Below are 19,248 nucleotides of genomic sequence, written 5' to 3'. Positions count from 1 at the left end.
TCTTACTCAGCTCTATTTTTACTTCATTTATTATCTACCATTGTATATATATGGAGATACTCAGTTTAAAGTTTGCTATAATGTTCAAAACTGTAGAGTAATAATTCTGGATTTAGATAGAGAATTAGAATGTCAATGAAGGGCTATTTATGAAAAAGTCAACAGGGTTGAGAATTCTAAAACGAGCAAAGGACATACACACACACACATACACACACATACATCAAAGAAGTGAATTAATTATATAGAGATAATTAATTTAATATACATATGTACTATACCAGTTACATTTAGTGCATGGGTGTGTGGTTTATTGTCTTGGTGATTAAAATAATAGAATATTACAAATAAGGAAGATAAAAGAAAGAGGTAGTTTTGTGAGGAAAGACACTAGTTCAGTTTTTGATATTTAAGCATAAGGGTCCTCCTTCCTTTCTTGTGCTAATAGTGTTACAAACTAGATTCGTTAGCTCGTAATAACCCTTTTATTTTGAAATGTTTCTCAAAGAATACTTAAGATCAAGGTAACTTCAACGTAAATAGAGTTTAAACAATTGTTCTGTTTTTCTCCTTATTTGTTCACATGTGGGAGAGCCATCTGTAATTTTATATCTCTTGCATGTTAAAAAGTCATAGTTTCAATTACATTTGATCATATGTATTAAGTGTAAACCTATGGTGTGAGTGATGACAAAGACAGAGTGCCTAACCACCTCTATTTGAAGTCCCCTAGGACTTGGGTTAATTAATGAGACTCATCCTAAGGTTATACATGATCTATTACTTCCTCTAATTAGAAATAATAATCCTGATCATTATGCTGGTTAGCTGGAAAGAAATAAGATGAATGTGCTTAACTATGATTAATAGTCTTCTTTAAGCAGTGTAGATCTCTTCTGTCACTGAGTTATATGCAAACCGGGCTGCAACTCAATGCTTTTTAATGATACATATTTTTTAAATCTCATGGAAAAAATTAATTTTATGGTAGATCTTTTTACCTTTCTGGATAATGAACAAGCCTTTTGGTATTTAAAATTGATAAATACAACACAAAATTACTATTTTTTTCATTTTGCATATAATAGCTACACAGAACTCTGTTCTTTTATTTTTTTTTCTCCAAAACTATGTGGCTATATATGTGCATTCTATTTTCGTCCTTTCTGCTGAGGTACCACAGACTTTTGCACATGATTCTATACCAACTTTTTTTAATTCAAAAAACTATTACTACACATATGGTATTTTCTTACTGATGTTTTGATAGGGCTGACTTCTATACTTGTCCCACTCACAATTTTAGCTGACACTTTTGTATGCCAAAGAAAGTTATAAAAAGTTATTATCTGGCTAGAGAGATGAAACACATCCACAAAGAATGTTAATCATCTAAGATTTTTAATGTGACTAATTTAGTTGTAATTAGGTCAAATATTTCAGATCATTTTAAAATAGCAAATAAAATGAAACATATTACTATGTAGGTTTAAAACCTTTAAAATACTGCATGTGCTATTTAAGTTTGGTTTTGATGTCTGGGAAAATTGAGGTATGATTATGAAAATTTTGGAAAACTGAGATTAGAGGAGTTAAAATTCTGTTGCATACATAAATTTTATCTCAAAGCCTGCAGCAATATAAAAGTACATAGAAGAACAAGATGGGCAGAAGTTTAGCAGTTACATACATGTTAAAAATTTTTTTTTTTTTTTTTTTTTTTTATTATACTTTAAGTTCTAGGGTACATGTGCATAACGTGCAGGTTTGTTACATATGTATACTTGTGCAATGTTGGTGTGCTGCACCCATCAACTCGTCAGCACCCATCAATTCATCATTTATATCAGGTATAACTCCCCAATGCAAATTTTTAAGCAAAGAAACAGGGTACGTTGGGAATGAAACACATAAACTCTAGTCAGATGGTCTTCATTCAAACCTTGGTTTTACCACTGACTGTGTCCTTTTGGAATGTATCTTACTTCTGAGCATCAACATGATTTTGAAAATAATAATAATAATGGTATTGATCTCATATGCTTATTAAGAGAATTAAAGAAGTTAATATGTATAAAATACCATTATAATGCTTAAGCTATCCTATTTAACAAATGATATATGCTTCCCATCTGTGATGAGAAGTATGTGCCTAGTCATATGAAATACAATTAGATTTCAGAATTAGGCTTCCTTTTCATTAATTTCATCCCAGGAACCCAGAGTAGCTGAAAATTTAAACTTATCAATATTAGCCATCCACATATTGAATTAAAATGTTGATTTTTTTCAATAAAAATGTTATAGGATCATTTAATTAATGAATTTTTGGCTAATAAAATTGTGGATAGATTTTATATTTGACAGCTTCTATGAAGTTTCTAAAATATGGATATGAGTTCCAAAATGTACATCTTGATTTACTTTTTTATAATTACATTTTCTGTTCTCTAATATATAATTTTATTATTCAGAATTCCCTCCTTTTATATTTGAGTTAAATAATTTATGAAAACTTTTCTATTCACAATAGATTTTTAGATAAAAAACAAACAGTAACTTAGTTATCAATATTTAATAAATTATTATTAAATTTTAATGATATATTCAAGACGATAAAGAAGCAAGCATTTAGGCATCTACCACGTGCCCTGAACTGTGCATATTGAAAAATACAAAAGACATAATCTATAGTATCAGAAATAAAGTAAGAAATAAAAAAAGATAGAAAATCAAATATAATGAGTGCAAGTGTGTAACATAATGTCTGTATGTTAAATTGTTGGTAAATATTCCCAGAGAATGTGAAACTTGAAGTATAGGCAATTGGAATGCAAAAACATAAGTAGAAAAACATACTTAAATCCACAATGTCATAAATTAAGTGAAATGTATTGACCATTTTCCTGTTGAAGTAAGAAATACAGGTAAAAAACAGAGGTAAGTAAATGTTATACATTCACCCCATGCAATGTCTTAAAATGTCATTCTTGATGCTAGAGACCATAAAGATAACTTATAGGTTTTTATATAATAGTATTAAAAATGACTACCTGTGTTTATTTAACCTAGAAATATATTTGGAGTTTAAACTTTGACTTAAAATTTTGAAAGCTGGAAATATATTACAATAAATTCTTTATTATTAAAAATTATTAATTTAGAAAATATGTATTCAGAGTTCATTTTCTTCTTTCCTAAAGACGTTTTTGCTATCAAAGTGACTCTTCAAATCATACCCACACTAAATATAAATATATAGAGAGATATAAAGTATACCTGTAAATAGATAACACATATGCATTTAATAAATGTGTATATTTAGCAATAATTTGCAAATCTTTCAAAAGGTCACTTGCCAATTTGAGTTTAAATGGAGATAAACTCATAAATGATTAACCAGAATGTTACTCTGTCAATCAACCATAAGACTGACATCTTGATAAATTAATAAAGATCTTTCTGAAAGAGTCTACTAAGCTAATATGCAGATTAAACAAATGTGTTGATAGCTGAACATATGCCCCTTTGAGAGCCTAGAAGTATCAAATATGAAACCTACTAAAATTTTGATTTAAAAAATCATACCTGCAGGCCTTGTCCATCTACAGTAACAGAGTTGGCTCTTTGCATTTTATTCTTGTCGATCACTTTGTTTGGCTGCTGGGAACCACTCTTTTCCTTTTTCACTGTTGATTGTCTTTCCTGTAAAAAAGAAAATCTTTGATAAAAATAAAAATTATGAAAATAACATAAAAAAATGTAAGTCGTTTTACTAATAGAAGAGTTTCATGGGTACAAACCCAGGCTCAACTTTCTAATTTGAAGTTCCTAGTGAATAATATGGAAGCTGTTGCTTTCAGCTGGCTCAATATATATGATAGCTTCATGATCGAACCACCATTTAAAGAAATAATGAGAAAGAATACCAAATTGTATTATCCCTATGTGCCCAATTGTGACTCTTTATCAAAAGTTATTAAGGATTACTAAAGTTGATTATTTTCATATACAATGATACCGATAACGAGTATAGGATTATAATTTAAAGAATATGGTATTGACTACTAAGAAAAGCTTATAAATATGTGCAATATTGAAAATTATTTTTAATTGCGTGATGGATTTTTAAGCTACTATTTATATCAAAAATAGCATATATCTTAAAACTGACATTCCATCCCATCTAATTACTTTGTTCCTCATAGTAAAAAAATTTCTTTTAGGAATTGCCTGCTCCCTGTTTCTATTTCCTCTCTTTTCACTCTCTCTTAACACAACCCAATCAACTTGTATCACCATTACTCCAACAAACTATCATTTATTAAAATCACCAATGTCCATCTCAGTTTCACATCTAAAGGTCAGTCTTCATCTTCTCAAATCTTTCAGCTGCATCTGACAGAACTGATCTCTTCTTACTCTTTGAAAACTTGCCTCACGTGGCTTCCAGGACACTTCTTTCTCTGAGGGTTCTTCCTTCAAAACTTCGCCCTCATAGTCTCTTTTGCTCATTGCTTCTCCAGCTTTGCAACCTGTAAGACTCGGCCTCTTCCTTGGACCTCTCATCTTCTCTATCTACTCTTACTCCCTAGGTAACTTCATTCATCCCCGCAGCTTTCAATTTCATTTTTATGAATATTTCTAAATGTATAATCCTTGTTCTGATTTCTACCTGAGCCTTAATTTCTATATGCAGACACTGTTTCTCTATGTCCACATGAGGGCCTAAAACACGTAATTGTAAAATCTCTAAGATTAGTTTAAAAATGCCCTGCCTATTCTGTCTCTTGAAAATAAATCTCAAACTGGATGACTACTCACCACCTGCCTCATTATATGGTTTAAACAGCTGTTATCTTTTTTTTGCTTGGATTATTGTAACCATCACCTAATGAATCATTCTACTTCCATTTTTGTCTTCCTACACTCAGTTCTCTACACAAAAGTCAAACTCATCCCTTTTTTTACTACACTCCAGCTACACTGGCCTCCTCATTGTTCCTTGATCATAACAATCATGCTTTAAATTGAGAGATTTTGCAAACATTCTTCAGTCTGGTGGAAAACTTGCCACTGCACATTTCTTGACCTTGGTCCTCACTTCAGGATGTGGTAAAATGTCAGAGAAGTTTCTCTAGTCCTTTCAGCCGCCTTTCAAAACATCAGTTATTACAACCTAAAGTATTATATATTTGATTTGTTTAATTGCCTGCATTCTTTCATCTTAATCAAAGTTCCACAAGTAAAAGAACTTTCTTTGTTTCACTGCTCTATATCAGATTCTAAATCAGTGACTAACAAAAGTCAGGATAAATGAATGAAGAAATAAAGGAAAACTTTTTAAAAAAGTTTTCTAAGTTCTTGAAGCATACTATTGAGAAGGATTCTTGGGGACATAGGCTTGATGTGAAAAATTGTTCTAATTGGTTGGCAATGTGTGCCATGGGTGCTTAAGTGCCTTAGTGCCATATATTTCCTATCACTTACTCAGCTATATATATTTCCTAGTTCCTATATTTGCTTGTTAGAGTATCATTTCAATTTCTGTAGTTTAGAAAGATGGGTTTTTATTTGTGCAAATGTATGGGGTAACTGAGAAATGTTTTACATATGTATGATGTATAGTGATCAAGTAAGGGTATTTAGAGTGATCATCACCCAAGAACAATACATATTTAAAGTATAATCATCTTTCTCTGCTATCAAGCATTGAATTTTTTCCTAGAAAGACATTTTTAAGTAGCTTGGAAAGTAAAGCTGTTTTTAAATATATTAGGGCTAGATGGATCAGAAATTGTCTCTGACTAAAATAAATGCTAATCTGTATAGTCCATTTACCTTGCAATTCCATGGTGCAAAAACACTGAATGTATTTTGTGTGGCTGCAAATGGATGCCATAATAGGATTCCTGAAATTCAAGTTGTTTGGAAAATGATATGCTTTCATATAAGCATAATTTCTGGCAAAAATATTGATTTTTAAAAGAAAGTTCCTTCCTTTTAAGTTTGCAAATTATAATTGCATTCATAGACAGTTAATGGCATAATATATAAGAGGAGTGTGAATTATTAGATGAGGTTTGGAATCACAATGCCTGAGTTGAATCTCATCTCTACTACTTAAGTATTATGTAACCTAGAGGGTTTACGTTTTGGCAAAATAGAGATAGTGATACCTATTTTTCAGAGTTGTGTAAGGTTTAATAGAAAATGTATAGTCTGTAATATTGTCCCTACATTAAAGTATGTATTCAATATAAAAGTTACTATGAGTGATGTAAAATAGTTGTGGTTGCCTATTTGGGTGCTCATCAACATTGTTTTTGTATTTCCAAATGTGTGTATGTATGAAAAAAAATCAGTGGTTACATTAGGAACATATTTAAAATTGAAAAGTTCAATGCTTATATTTGAAAATGCATAGCTTGTGTTAGCTGTTCAAAACCTTAATGCTATTGGTGAGTGTGGAAATAATTTACTCCAGCATTCTTGCATGCACATATATAAAACGTGGAATCAATATTTTGTAAAAATCTGCAATGTGAAAGATATACCTTAATACAGTTATTCTTCCAAATTATCCAACAATTGTTTGGCCTTCAATTTATAAAATGCGTACATTTGAAGAATTAAATAAAATTCAATTTGATTAGTTACAATGGAACTGGAAATTTGTACCAGATTATGTATTTATGTTTTAATGGAAATTTAAGACATGCAAGTATATGTTTTTAAAGAGCTATGAAACCATCTCTTAATATTACTTTACTCTTAGCCACACATATATCTAGGGCAATTCTTGTGTTATAAGAACCTCCAACTGGCAGAGATAGCAGTTGACTAAATGGCATCACGTCCCTCCAAGTTGTCAGCCCCCTAAGTAAGCTGGGCAGGAGACTAAACAATTGCTTTAGCATAAGCAATCAGAAATAATACAAACAGGCGGGTGTGGTGGTTCACGCCTGTAATCCCAGCACTTTGGGAGGCTGAAGCAGGCAGATCGCTTGAGCTCAAGAGTTCAAGACCAGCCTGGGCAACATGGTGAGACCCTGTCTCTGCTAAAAATGCAAAAGCATAGTCAGGTATGATGGTGGACACCTGTGGCCCGTTACTCTGGAGGCTGAAGTGGGAGGATCACTTGATTCTAGGGGTGGAGGATACAGTGAGCCAAGATTGTGCCACTGAACGCCATCCTGAGTGACAGAGTGAGACTCTGTCTCAAAAAATAAATATATAAATAAAAACAAATTTTAAAACCCTAGAGTTTTCAACTCATGAGATTTCATTTATGATATCCAGAATTATGAGACAGAGGCATATAACAAGTTAATTTTTAAAATTCTCAGTGCATCCATCTGTCTGTGTATTTTATTATAGTATCTAGCTAATACTAAAATGGTGAGCATTCATTTAAACACAAACACACAGACACATGCATCAAGAAAACCAAGTGAATTCTTTGGGGAAAAACGCAAATGTGTGGAATTTGTGGAATTAATCCAGGCTAAAATCTTAAAAACAGGAGAGCCTCATCACTATTTAATTTTTCTTCTGTTTCCATTGAGAAAATTTTCTCTCCTTTTTATATGAGGCACAGGAAGGGGGAGGCAATTGCATCCTTGAAAAATTTCTTCTCCACCAGGTTTCACTAGCTTTTTTGGGAGGTAAATTGACCCTGACTGGCAGACCTCTATTATGATATTTATGAGAGTTAATTACCAATGTTGAACTTACTGAAAAGTTTCAGAAAGAGCTCACCAATCTTAGTTTGCACAATCATTCAGGATAAAAATTGCTCTCTGATAATAGGGGACAGTGTTTGCCATTTAACCTTCAGTTTCTTTCTTTATGTTTTGGGGCTCTAAACCACAAAATAAATTACATTTTGTAATTAAGGCAAATTTCCTTCTGCCAGACAAATCATCCTAGATATACAAAGAGTTGGAAAATTGTTTCTTTAATCAATAGAAATTATTCAAACACTGAAAAGAGCTACTCTAACTAAAAAAAAAAAAAAGTCATGAAAGAACATAGAACATATAACTACAAAACATAAAATATAGTTATTGATATTTGAGCATTTTCAAATATCAACCATTTGTGTTTGCTATGTAGACATTTTAAATATAGAATTCAGTGTTTTGTGATCCATAGACTAGACAAGCAGCACAACAGATCTTAACTGGGGATTATATTGTATTAGAATTCCAAAAGAATAATCATCATAATAAACAGAGAAGAAAAGCCAAAATGACAATTCACAGAAAATAGAAAGATGAAATAAATAAAATAAAAAGACCTCACTTTAAATATGTGCTCTAAAAAAAATTCTTTGCCTACATCACGCTGATTCTCAGAGGTAGAGTATTTGTACATTGGTGAAAACTGCTTTCACAAAAGGATTGTTTACCACAGTACTTAAGCCTGCTGTTATTGATCGCTGGCAAACTGCAAGCAGCAAGTGATGATTACCTCAAGAGCAGGGTTTTCTTCTTTTTGTCCAATCTCAGCATGAGAAACTGGCAGCAGCAAAGCACCTCCAGTGGTACAAAGCTACAAAGGCGAGTGCTTTCCTGCCAACAGCAGCCATCACTTGAATCGTAGAACTTACTTTAGCTGCTACTACTGCACAACTTGCCTGAATGGAGACTTAGTCCTTTCTGCCACTGGAGCTAGGCCACACGAATTTTCCTGAAACCCTAGAGTTTTAACCCGAGGTATCACAAAGATTCACAGCAGTTAAGATCTCTCTGATGCAGAAATGTTACCACATTCAGTGGGACTTAAAAAGGTTCAGTCTGAGATACTAACTTACTAACAAACTGTAAAGCTGCACCTTTAACCAATATGGACTTAATGTGAGATTTGAACGTTTTAGTGGCTGAAGGAAACAAATTTATTCCAAAAATGATGAAGGCTCTAAATCTATTAGTACTCTTTAAAAATTGCAGCAAAACTATTTGCTGACTAGAAAAAACAGTCTTGATTTTTTTTAATTATAAAGTTTTAAACATAAATATAATAAACAATACAAGGTCTAAAGATTTTTATGTCTTTTAAACTTAGTTAAATAGGTACTTTAAAAAAAAGCAAAAACAACTATTTTTAAAGGCAAAAGTATGAGCTTAGACGCCAAAATGCAGGTTTGTCTTTTATTTCTGTGTCAGCTGGGGCAAGTTATTTACCATTGCTATGTTACCATTTATTTAAACTACAAATTGGAAAGTTTATGTTAGAAAAAAGTAAGAAAATTTAGATAAAAGTACTGACATAAAACAGGCACTCAGTAAATGGCAATGATTTTAAAGTACAGATAAAGATTTTTACATATTTTATTATTAAGTTAATCACAGGTAAACTGCTTGATCATAGTAGTAGAAGGTAAGTGTTGTAAAGAAGTGTTTCATTTAACATCCTGTACTTTATTTGCCCACTAAGTCACCATAGCTGAGAATAATTGCTGTGGTGATCTGGGTGGTGTCTTTGGGAGAGGTGGGGAGCAACAAAGCAGACAAAATGACAACTGGTCTTAAAGTACCTGGGGATGTTAGTTGCTTCCTCAACTTGAAGGTACACTTGGTGACTTGATACATAAGTCCAAGTTTTCATACATTACACATGAAGTTCATATTTTTCTCCTAGGATATTATCCTGGGTATAAACCACTTACAAGATTTCTGTTAAGGAAATTCTTATTGAAGGGAATGAAATTGAGGAATAAGAGGGTGTATGCCAAAATAATTTAATTTTGGCTATGTGATAGTATATTGCAGCACCTTCATAAAATAATGTTTGTGTGTGTGTGTGTGTGTATGTGTGTATATATATAGTATACATATACATATATGTATGTATATACTTTATATACAAAAGAAGACTTTGGACTGGGCGCGGTGGCTCACACCTGTGATCTCAGCACTTTGGGAGGCTGAGGCTGGCAGATCACAAGGTGAGGAGTTCAAGACCAGCCTGGCCAACATGGTGAAACCTCGTCTCCACTAAAAATACAAAAAATTAGCTGGATCTAGTGGCGTGCACCTGTAACCACAGCTACTCCAGCGGCTGAGGCAGGAGAATCGCTTGAACCTAGGAGGCAGAGGCTGCAGTGGGCCGAGATCATGCCACTGTATTCCAGCCTGGGTGACAGAGTGACACTCTGTCTCAAAAGAAAAAAAAAAAGCAGACTTTGTAACCAACCTCAATGTTCCACACTCTCCAGTCCCTCTGTAAACCATACTGACTGTCGTCCACAGCAAACTGAAAGTAAGTACCAGGAGGCAGCTCTCTTATGCTCACACTCATTGTGTCTTTGTACCACCTAAGCTAAATGCTCAACATAGTGACTTATTAGCCCTCAATCTGTTTATACTAGTTCTAAGTAAAACTTATCTTGTAATTGTAATTGTGTAATTTATTACTCACATAATTGAATTTTGAATACAAAATGAAAGAGTTGTCTTTATAAAAAATAATCTGCAAGCTTTAGAAAAACAAAATAGCACAAGTTGTGTGTGTGTATGTGTGTCCGTGTGTGTGCGCCTGTGTGGCATGTGTGTGTGGTGTATATGAGGAGTGGTCAAATTAAATTTAGAGAGAACAACTGTGCAAGCTTTGGGTATTAATAATAAAAATAGTAAGTATTTTTACACTCAAATTACTTCACAGATGTCCTTGAGTTTTTGTTATACTTTAAAAGAATTGAAACTATTATTGGTAATAAGCTTGTGATATATGCAAGAAAGGCAAGATACCATTTCCAATTAGAAGATCTGTACTCATAGAAAAGCCTTTAATCTTCAAAAATATAGCCAATGAATATAAATTTACATATTTTAAGTTAAACGTTTAATGTATGTATATATCTTTCTATATGTTCTCCCACACATACTTTAACCACATTTTCCGTTAACCAAGGAGCAACTGTTCCTGATGGTAGAACATAAGGTTTCTTGTCTCTCTGTGTGTATATATGTGTATTCACACACTCAGCCATGCATATATCCATGCAAGGGCTTAAGGAAATTTTTGGAACAACAAAGTTGAAAATCTTATATAATGACTTTGAGGGATACTGGAAAGTTTAAGTTAATGTAAACCAATATATAGTGCCAGAAAAAAAATAAGTATAGGAAGACTTTTAAAAACTTCATATCAAAATAAAGACTTTTATCCTAAAAATTGAAAAAATATATAAAAACAAAAATTTGGATCTATTTACTCAATCTATATGACACAAATTACAGAATTGAATACATAGGTATGCTTTGGAGATTAACAGATCTAAAGAGAAAACTTTACATCTCAAATGCAATGCTTATATTCACTTGATGGGGCTGATAATAGGGGCAGAAACAAACTCAAGAACCTGAGATGCAAAATTAATTCTTTCACACTTAACCCAATGAAATAATAAACTGTCCTAATACTTTTGTCACTTAAGTGTGTAATTTAGCATCTCTATTTTATAATAATAATCATGATAATAATGTCATCAACTCAAAGAATATAAAATCAGCTTAACATTTTCTTAGATTAGAAACATTATATTTAAGTGTTATCTCCAAGTATTTTTCAGTATGTCTCTGGTTAAACATGAGACCTTTTTTTTAAAATTTAATGAAGGAGTCTACACTGATTAAAAAACCATTTTTGGTGGGGAGAAAAGAGCAGTTATTACCCTTTTGTGCAAGCATGTTATCCTCTAAATAAATTCATCATCTTATGTAGCATTCATATAAGTAACACTTTCTAAAATAAGCAGATTTAAATTAAAATTTTAAGGAAAACAAGACCATTTGGGCATTTCCTATAGAGATAATAACAATTGAATAGGATATTGTCACAGAACAATGTGGAGGCTTTGCGTCATCAATGCAAAGGTAAAGCAAAAACGTTACTGAAAATAATTGTTGTGGCAATGCTTACATTTATTTTCAAATTAAAAGTCATTTATTCTGTGACTATATTTTATTCTGATGTCTTTCTATACAATGGCATGGACTAGGTGATTAATGTAGTTGTATTCATTTGAAAGTGATGGGCACTTCAGAGTAAGCAAGAGTCTCTCAACATACTGCCATTGAAACTTACATTTTGATGGCTCAAAGAATAAATTGTTTTGGATTTCTTGCAATGTATCTACATTTTAATGTGAAAAAATGGGAATGGTATTATTTTTCCATGCTAGTAAAAACTCTTTGTTGAGTAACCTTTATTTTTCTCTGTGAAGTCTGGGTCACATAACTTCTTGTTTTCTTAATACTTATCACAAATATAGATTGAAAATTCTTCAAGTCTATCCCATCACCGAAAATATGAAAACCACCACTTCCAATTAGCAGAATATGAAAAAAATAAAATATAAAATGCTGGTATTCGAATGTCACTGAGCCAGCACAAAATGTTCTTTATAGCTATACAAGATGTATAATGACCTATAATTTTAAGTGTGAAAACCTGTTTTTGCTTACGCACCTCAGGAACAGAAACTCCTGAAGTGGGCAGAGTCTGCTGAAAAAGAGAAGTTCATATGAAAGCTGAAAAAGAGTCAAACTCAAAACAAGGTATCAATGAAGTTTCTCATATCATTATACGCCTGTGAAATAAATGAGTAAATTAAAAATACATTTCCTTGGTATAATTTTACTGCTTCCTTGAATTAAATAATTAAATATCTTTTCATTGAATAAGAAATTATCTAACACAGAGTGGGTTAGGTTGTGAAATTATTTATCCAAAACACAACTTCATCTACCCAAAGCATGCTGATCAACATCTTTGGCCAGCTTTAGCTCCAAGTTCCATTATCTTTAATAAACAATTTCCACTAATTTTTTTAACTTGCCCCTTTACCCATCCCACTTTTCATTTTGAAATCCAACTCTCATTCTTTCCTAAAAGTACTGTGTCTTTTGAACATAGACATAGTTTATGATGTTCATTTTGTTTCATGATACTCTGGAAATAAGAAAACATATTCCATTAATATCAGTAAAAGAATAAAAAGTATAATTAAATAATAATTAAATAAGTGACAAGATTTTTACTGGAGAGTAATTTTTTAAAGATGGGATTAAATACACTGACATTAGTCTTCATGACTGTATTTTCCATTATCTACCACCACTATCCACTCTGCAGTTCACATTAGAAAGGTTTTTTTTTTTTTTTCAAGAAACGATAAAAGATCACTTCAGAAGCCTGCATTCTGTGGAAAGGAGAACTTAAAATACAAATTTGGATAAATAGTTGACAAATCACACACACAATACTAGATAAAGATTCCCCATACTGGAGCAGGAGAAGAAAAGTTGGATGGGAGGCCAGGAGTTCTTAGATGTTTGTGTGTCCCTGAAAAGAAGGAGGTAGTCAGAATATTCCCTTTTCCTCCCTAGATATGAGCTATCTGAGGGAGGGTCTGGGCAATGCTAGATTACCAAGATGGGTATGAAAAATCTGAGACTCTAGGTATTATTATACTCCCTTACCTAGTATAATTTTAGAAAGGCAGCAAGAACCAAAAAAAAAAAAAAAAAAAAAAAACTACCTGATTTTGGGATAGGTAAAACCTGGTACTCTCACTGGGAACTGGAATAGAGATGGACTAAAAGAATTCAGTGTACTCAGAAGTCACACAGAAGAAGAAGAGGTCTAGCACAGCCCCACAAAAAATTAAGGTGTTCAGGAATCCAGCCCTATTTGGAAGATATTTCCATAATATAAGTAGAAAGTACTGTAGCTGCAGATTTCTAGTCAAAAGAAGTCATGAAGTGGAAGAGTATGAGCTCTGGTCAACTATCCCATTCTACAGGAGAATCTAATAATTACTGCTGTTTGAAGATGAATTGACAATAGGTTTGGTAGAGCCTTTACTGAAAACTTCCTGATTTCAGTAATATTCTTGACTTCTGAGTCCAAATCAGTCTACATAACAGCAGGGACAATGAATATTTGTGCTAGCTTCTCTCTGAGTCAATTCAAAGATATTTGCCAACCTTATTATCATTCTTTCTTAGCTTCAGGTTGAAGCTTAAGGCCTGAATGAACATTGCAAAACATGGATATAGTTCTTCCATCTTTATCATAATATATACAAGTTTGTTCTTCTTCTCATTCAGATCAGGAATGTAATCCTATGGATTCTTATCCTATTCTGTGCCATGGACCCAGGAAACTCTCAGAGAGTCACAAGCAACCAAAATAAGAGACTTCAAGCAGCCTCCAGAGCATGAGTCAGAGATGCCTTTTACCTTAGAAGAGTGTATGCTTACTAAGCATACATTTGCAGACAGCAGCCTGGAAAGCCAAGTGAAAAGATTATGGCTGTCTAAATGCTTCACAATAGCAACCAAATGCAATGCAGGAGCTTCAAATAGATCCCAGTCCACTTCCACTTTTACCATGCCCAAAAAGCAAACAAATAAAAGCAACAGAAGGCATTTTTGGGATAACTGTAGACATTTGAATATGGACAAGATAATGACTGATATTATGGAATCATTTATAGTTTTCTTAGATGAGAATATAATAACGTCATTAGGTAGAAAACTGTCCTTAGTCTTAGAAGGTGCTTGCTGAAATATTTAGGAATGTGGTGTTACACTATGTTCAGCTTACTTTCAAAAGCTTCAGCTTTATATATATATACATACACATATATGTATATATAGAGTAGTATATATAAAGAATTTATGGGCCGGGCGCGGTGGCTCAAGCCTGTAATCCTGGCACTTTGGGAGGCCGACACGGGCGGATCACGAGGTCGGGAGATCGAGACCATCCTGGCTAACATGGTGAAACCCCTTCTCTACCAAAAAATACAAAAAACTAGCCGGCCGCGGTGGCAGGCGACTGTAGTCCCAGCTACTCAGGAGGCAGAGGCAGGAGAATGGCATAAACCGGGGAGGCGGAGCTTGCAGTGAGCTGAGATCCGGTCACTGCACACCAGCCTGGGCGACAGAGTGAGACTCCGTCTCAAAAAAAAAAAAGAATTTATGGCAACTAATAGCAATTATTGAATATATGTGGGAAATACTTTGGATTTTTGTATTGTTAGTGAATATTTTGTAATAAAATTTGAGAGAAAAAAGTTCTTTCTACCTCTTCATTATATCCTTTAATGCTTAAAAGTGTGTAAAAGATGTTTCTACAATGAAATAAAAATATGTACATTATCTCAGTGAAAACTATGAAGTTGCTAGAAGGTTGGGAGAGAAGTCGTGGGAGTGGGCGGAACAGAAATAAGGAGCACTATATTCATAGAAACAGAGTTCTCATTTAAAATGAAAAAATAGAGGTAAGTTTCTAGGCTGCTGGGAAAGAGGAGCAGAGAGAGAGAGAGGGAACTGTTAAAGATAAATGAAAAACAAGGGCTTTTTGAAAAAGCAATATTTCAGTTAGAGCAGAAGCCCTTATTGACAGGCATTGCACTTTTCCAAATGTGTTCCTTTTGGGTCTCAAATCCAGAAACCCACAGGGGCCAAGAAGATAATACAAATAGGTAAGACAGGTCTGACGCTGCAAAGGCAAAAACTATGCCATGCTGGATAATATACATCCCATTTAAAGTTATTCAAAAAAGAAAAAGAAAAGACATTGTGGTATCAAATTGAAACCTAGCTACCACTTTGCTATTAATTGGTAATTTATGGATAACATACCTGAAGTCTTTCTCTTTCTCAGAGCAGCAGGGATATGAGATATCTACTGATAGAGAACAAGTGAGGTTGGCAGAGAGGTGGTACAATGAAAAAGGTGATGAAACAGAGGTTTGTCACTTCTTTTCTGAAAATAAAAAAGCAGTTTGCTAAGGATGAGTAGAATGATCAACCAACACTGATGACCCAGCTGGAGCTAGAAGTTTTAAATATGTAAGAGAGAAAGCCACTAGCTCTATGAATTTTCTTATGCAACACTCAGCCTTCTGAGAGCAACACTAGAAATTTACTCCAAGAATAAGAGTGACAAAACCAACATATATCTAAGCTAATTTAAAATCAAAATGCGTAGACAAAGAGTTATATATTAAATGTACACACCCATAGGTAGTTTATTTCTGTTACAATTAGCAAACCATGGTACTTAGATCTAAAAGAAAAGTAGAAACCTATTAGAAAATAAATTTAGCTATCATATTACTTCCTTTTTTACTCTCCTGTACTTAATTTTTAAAGATCAAAGATGAACAGAGTAAATGTTTTAGTTTTTCTGAAAATTATCATGAGTGTATGATTCTAAATGTAATATATTTTAATCAGAATTAATACAGAAACTGTATGTTTTTATTTAATCCAATGTGAAGTGTGACTACAGAGGAATGTGATTGATTTTATTTAATCAGTATCTTTTTAATATTAAATAGAATACACAGTACAGATAATTAGTTTAAAAGATGCATTTGCCTTCAGGGCACTTATTAAGTTCAACTTAATATCAAAGAATTTTTAAAAATTCTATTATTCTTAAGTATTAGGATATCTCTTGTCTTCATATTTTCTAATGTGTAATCATTTTAAATTGACAATTTAATCCAAATTGTCATAGGACAAAGAAAAATCTTTGGTGGAGATTATTGGAGGTTTGACTTAGTTAAGATATAATGAGAGCACAGTACTCACATTAAAAGGGTCATTAGTTATTTCAGACTAAAGGAAAAATTTCAAAATGATACTTTATACCTATATAAGAACATTTACATTAATACATATATATTTTACATTTATACATATACATACATATTATATAAATAAAAATTTTTTATATATTTTTCATGTTTGTTATCTTGCCTCATTTAATGCTCCCACTAAACCAAGATACTTTATCTTTCAGGTTGGGAAGCTGAAAATCAGAGAGCTTAGATGCCTGAGCCAGGAAAATAAAGTTAGTGACAGAATATTGCTTCCCTAACCCAGGCTCCATTTATTCAAATAACAGTAGCTGCAAGAAGAGACTTTTTTAAAATTACTATTTTTAGCCATGCCTTCATTTTTTAAGTGGTTTGGGAATAAAATTATTTTAAAATATTGATGAAGAATGAAAAATATTTAGAAATCACTATATCTACAAAGTGATACAGACACACAAACTTGTTTTGCCTGAAAAACTGGTTTGAATAATAGTATGAATTAATTAACACAATAACTTCAAGTGCAGTGACGTGTTCCAAATAAAGCCATATGAAGTAGCTGTTTTTCCTCCACATACAATTGGATCTCTCTGACATCAAAAAAGAAGAGACGGAGAGAAAGACTAGGGTGAGCTGAAGAAAGCTTATCTGCATAAAATGGCACTTTGTCTTAGCTGAGCAGGTGAAGTTGTTCTCCCACACAAGATAATACAATGTATTATCTCTAGGATATAAACATCACATACATTTTTGGCTTCCATGAATTTTATTTTTATATTTCAGTTTCATATAATTTGTTTAAACGTTATAATTCTTGAGGTCCTTAATTGTGTACACTCATACATATGAACACAATGTAAGTTTTAAAAAGGACATGAGATACAAATGATTTTAATACTATTGTCTTTATTAAAATTTTTAGTAAAAGATTATTTCAGTCATAATGCGAGCAAGACAATGAAAAGAATCATAAATCATTTCTCTTTTTCACAAAAACTCTGATATGTCTAATTAAAATGCAACTATAAAAATAAAACATTTTAAAAGCTACACATATTGTAATCTTATCTAGGGTCCCTTGACTACTTCTCACCTGACTCAAATTATAAATCATGTTGCTATAAAGACACAATCACATGTATGTTTATTGCAGCACTATTCACAATAGCAAAGACTTGGAATCAACCCAAATGTCCATCAGCAACAGACTGGATTAAGAAAATGTGGCACATATACACCTTGGAATACTATGCAGCCATAATAAAGGATGAGTTCATGTACTTTGTAGGGATATTGATGCAGCTGGAAACCACCATTCTCAGCAAACTATCACAAGAACAGAAAACCAAACACTGCATGTTCTCAGTGACAGGTGGGAATTGAACAATGAGATCACTTGGACACAGGAAGGGGAACATCACACACCGGGGCCTATTGTGGGGATGGGGGAGGGGCAGGGATAGCATTAGGAGATATGCCTAATGTAAACGACGAGTTAATGGGTGCAGCACACCAACATGGCACATGTATACATACGTAACAAACCTGAATATTATGCACATGTACCCTAGAACTTAAAGTATAATTAAAACAAAATAAATAAAGTTTGCATTAACAGAAATTTAATGGTAAAATATATTTTAACTGTGTTTATATCACTACCCTTCAACTGTAATTGCTCACAAAATATTCCATACTTACTTAGTAAATATGAGTGTTTATGTCTATTTGTATTTGTAGAATTTTGCCTGGAGGCTATTGATAAGAAGGGAGTGTGAGGTACCATCCATCCTCTCTCCCTCAATATGTGTTTAAGTGTGTGTCTGGCAAGGACATGCAACTGAAATTTCAGGAAAGGTAAAACTAGTGCAATGGGTACCTAGTGCAAGGGATGTTCAAAAACTTAAAAGATATCAAATGTTTTCAATAAAAATGTAAAGAATTTATCTTTATAGAGATATCCAAATCATGTCCAACATGGATTTCTAAATACAAAAGCAATCAGCAAGAACAACTAAAACAAATTTTAGCATTTTTGGCTTGCCTAGTTGATTAGCTAGCAAAAGACGTCATTAGAAATGAGTAACACCCTCTACTTAGCTAAGTCTCATAAACTCATTAGAAGTAAATATCATTAAAAAGGTGTTCTTTAATTTAAGTCGTGACCATAAGCATATTTGAATATTTACACGCTTGTAAAATAATTTTACAATGACTACTCATTCTTTTTACCCCACTTTCTGGTATATTCTACTCTTTTTACTCTTCATGTCTATTTTTCTCTAGTTTCTCTAATCTGTTGTTTTTCTTTCCATTCCTTTTCTGAAAGGCTGGTCTAGGTTCCTCGAATTTATTTCAAGCATTATTAATTGTTGGGGACTGCAGCATGAACATAAAAACAGCTTTAGAACGTGGGGTATTGAGTAAAGCAACTATTGCTTCTGCCTCTTGCAAATTGAGTAGTTTTAGGTAATTTTCTTAATCTCCCTAAACTTCACATTCCTCAAATGTTCACTAGGCATCATAACTATACTTACCTGTAGGATTAAAAGGATGATGTCTGACACATTTAAGTTCTCAATAAATGTTTAACTGTTTTATTAACATTAGAACCAAAATTA

At 32.8% G+C, this 19,248-nt stretch overlaps 1 protein-coding gene across 2 annotated transcripts in view; it reads right to left on the bottom strand.

Moving 5' to 3' along the window:
* DGKB (diacylglycerol kinase, beta 90kDa) overlaps positions 1 to 19,248 on the bottom strand; it is a 766,018-nt gene that overhangs the window by 481,199 nt on the left and 265,571 nt on the right. Inside the window, exons 14-15 of one of the 2 annotated variants that reach the window (XM_011942803.1) lie at positions 12,478 to 12,513; positions 3,589 to 3,705 (exon numbers count right to left, since the gene is read on the bottom strand). In XM_011942803.1, the coding sequence (XP_011798193.1) occupies positions 3,589 to 3,705; positions 12,478 to 12,513 (153 nt within the window). The remainder of the gene's footprint in view (positions 1 to 3,588; positions 3,706 to 12,477; positions 12,514 to 19,248) is intronic. The other variant, XM_011942812.1, reaches the window with a different exon arrangement.

The sequence above is a fragment of the Colobus angolensis genome, unplaced genomic scaffold (assembly GCF_000951035.1).
Source record: "Colobus angolensis palliatus isolate OR3802 unplaced genomic scaffold, Cang.pa_1.0 Scaffold104, whole genome shotgun sequence".
Classification (NCBI taxonomy): Eukaryota; Metazoa; Chordata; class Mammalia; order Primates; family Cercopithecidae; genus Colobus; species Colobus angolensis.
This window is presented reverse-complemented; position numbering and strand designations above follow the sequence as displayed.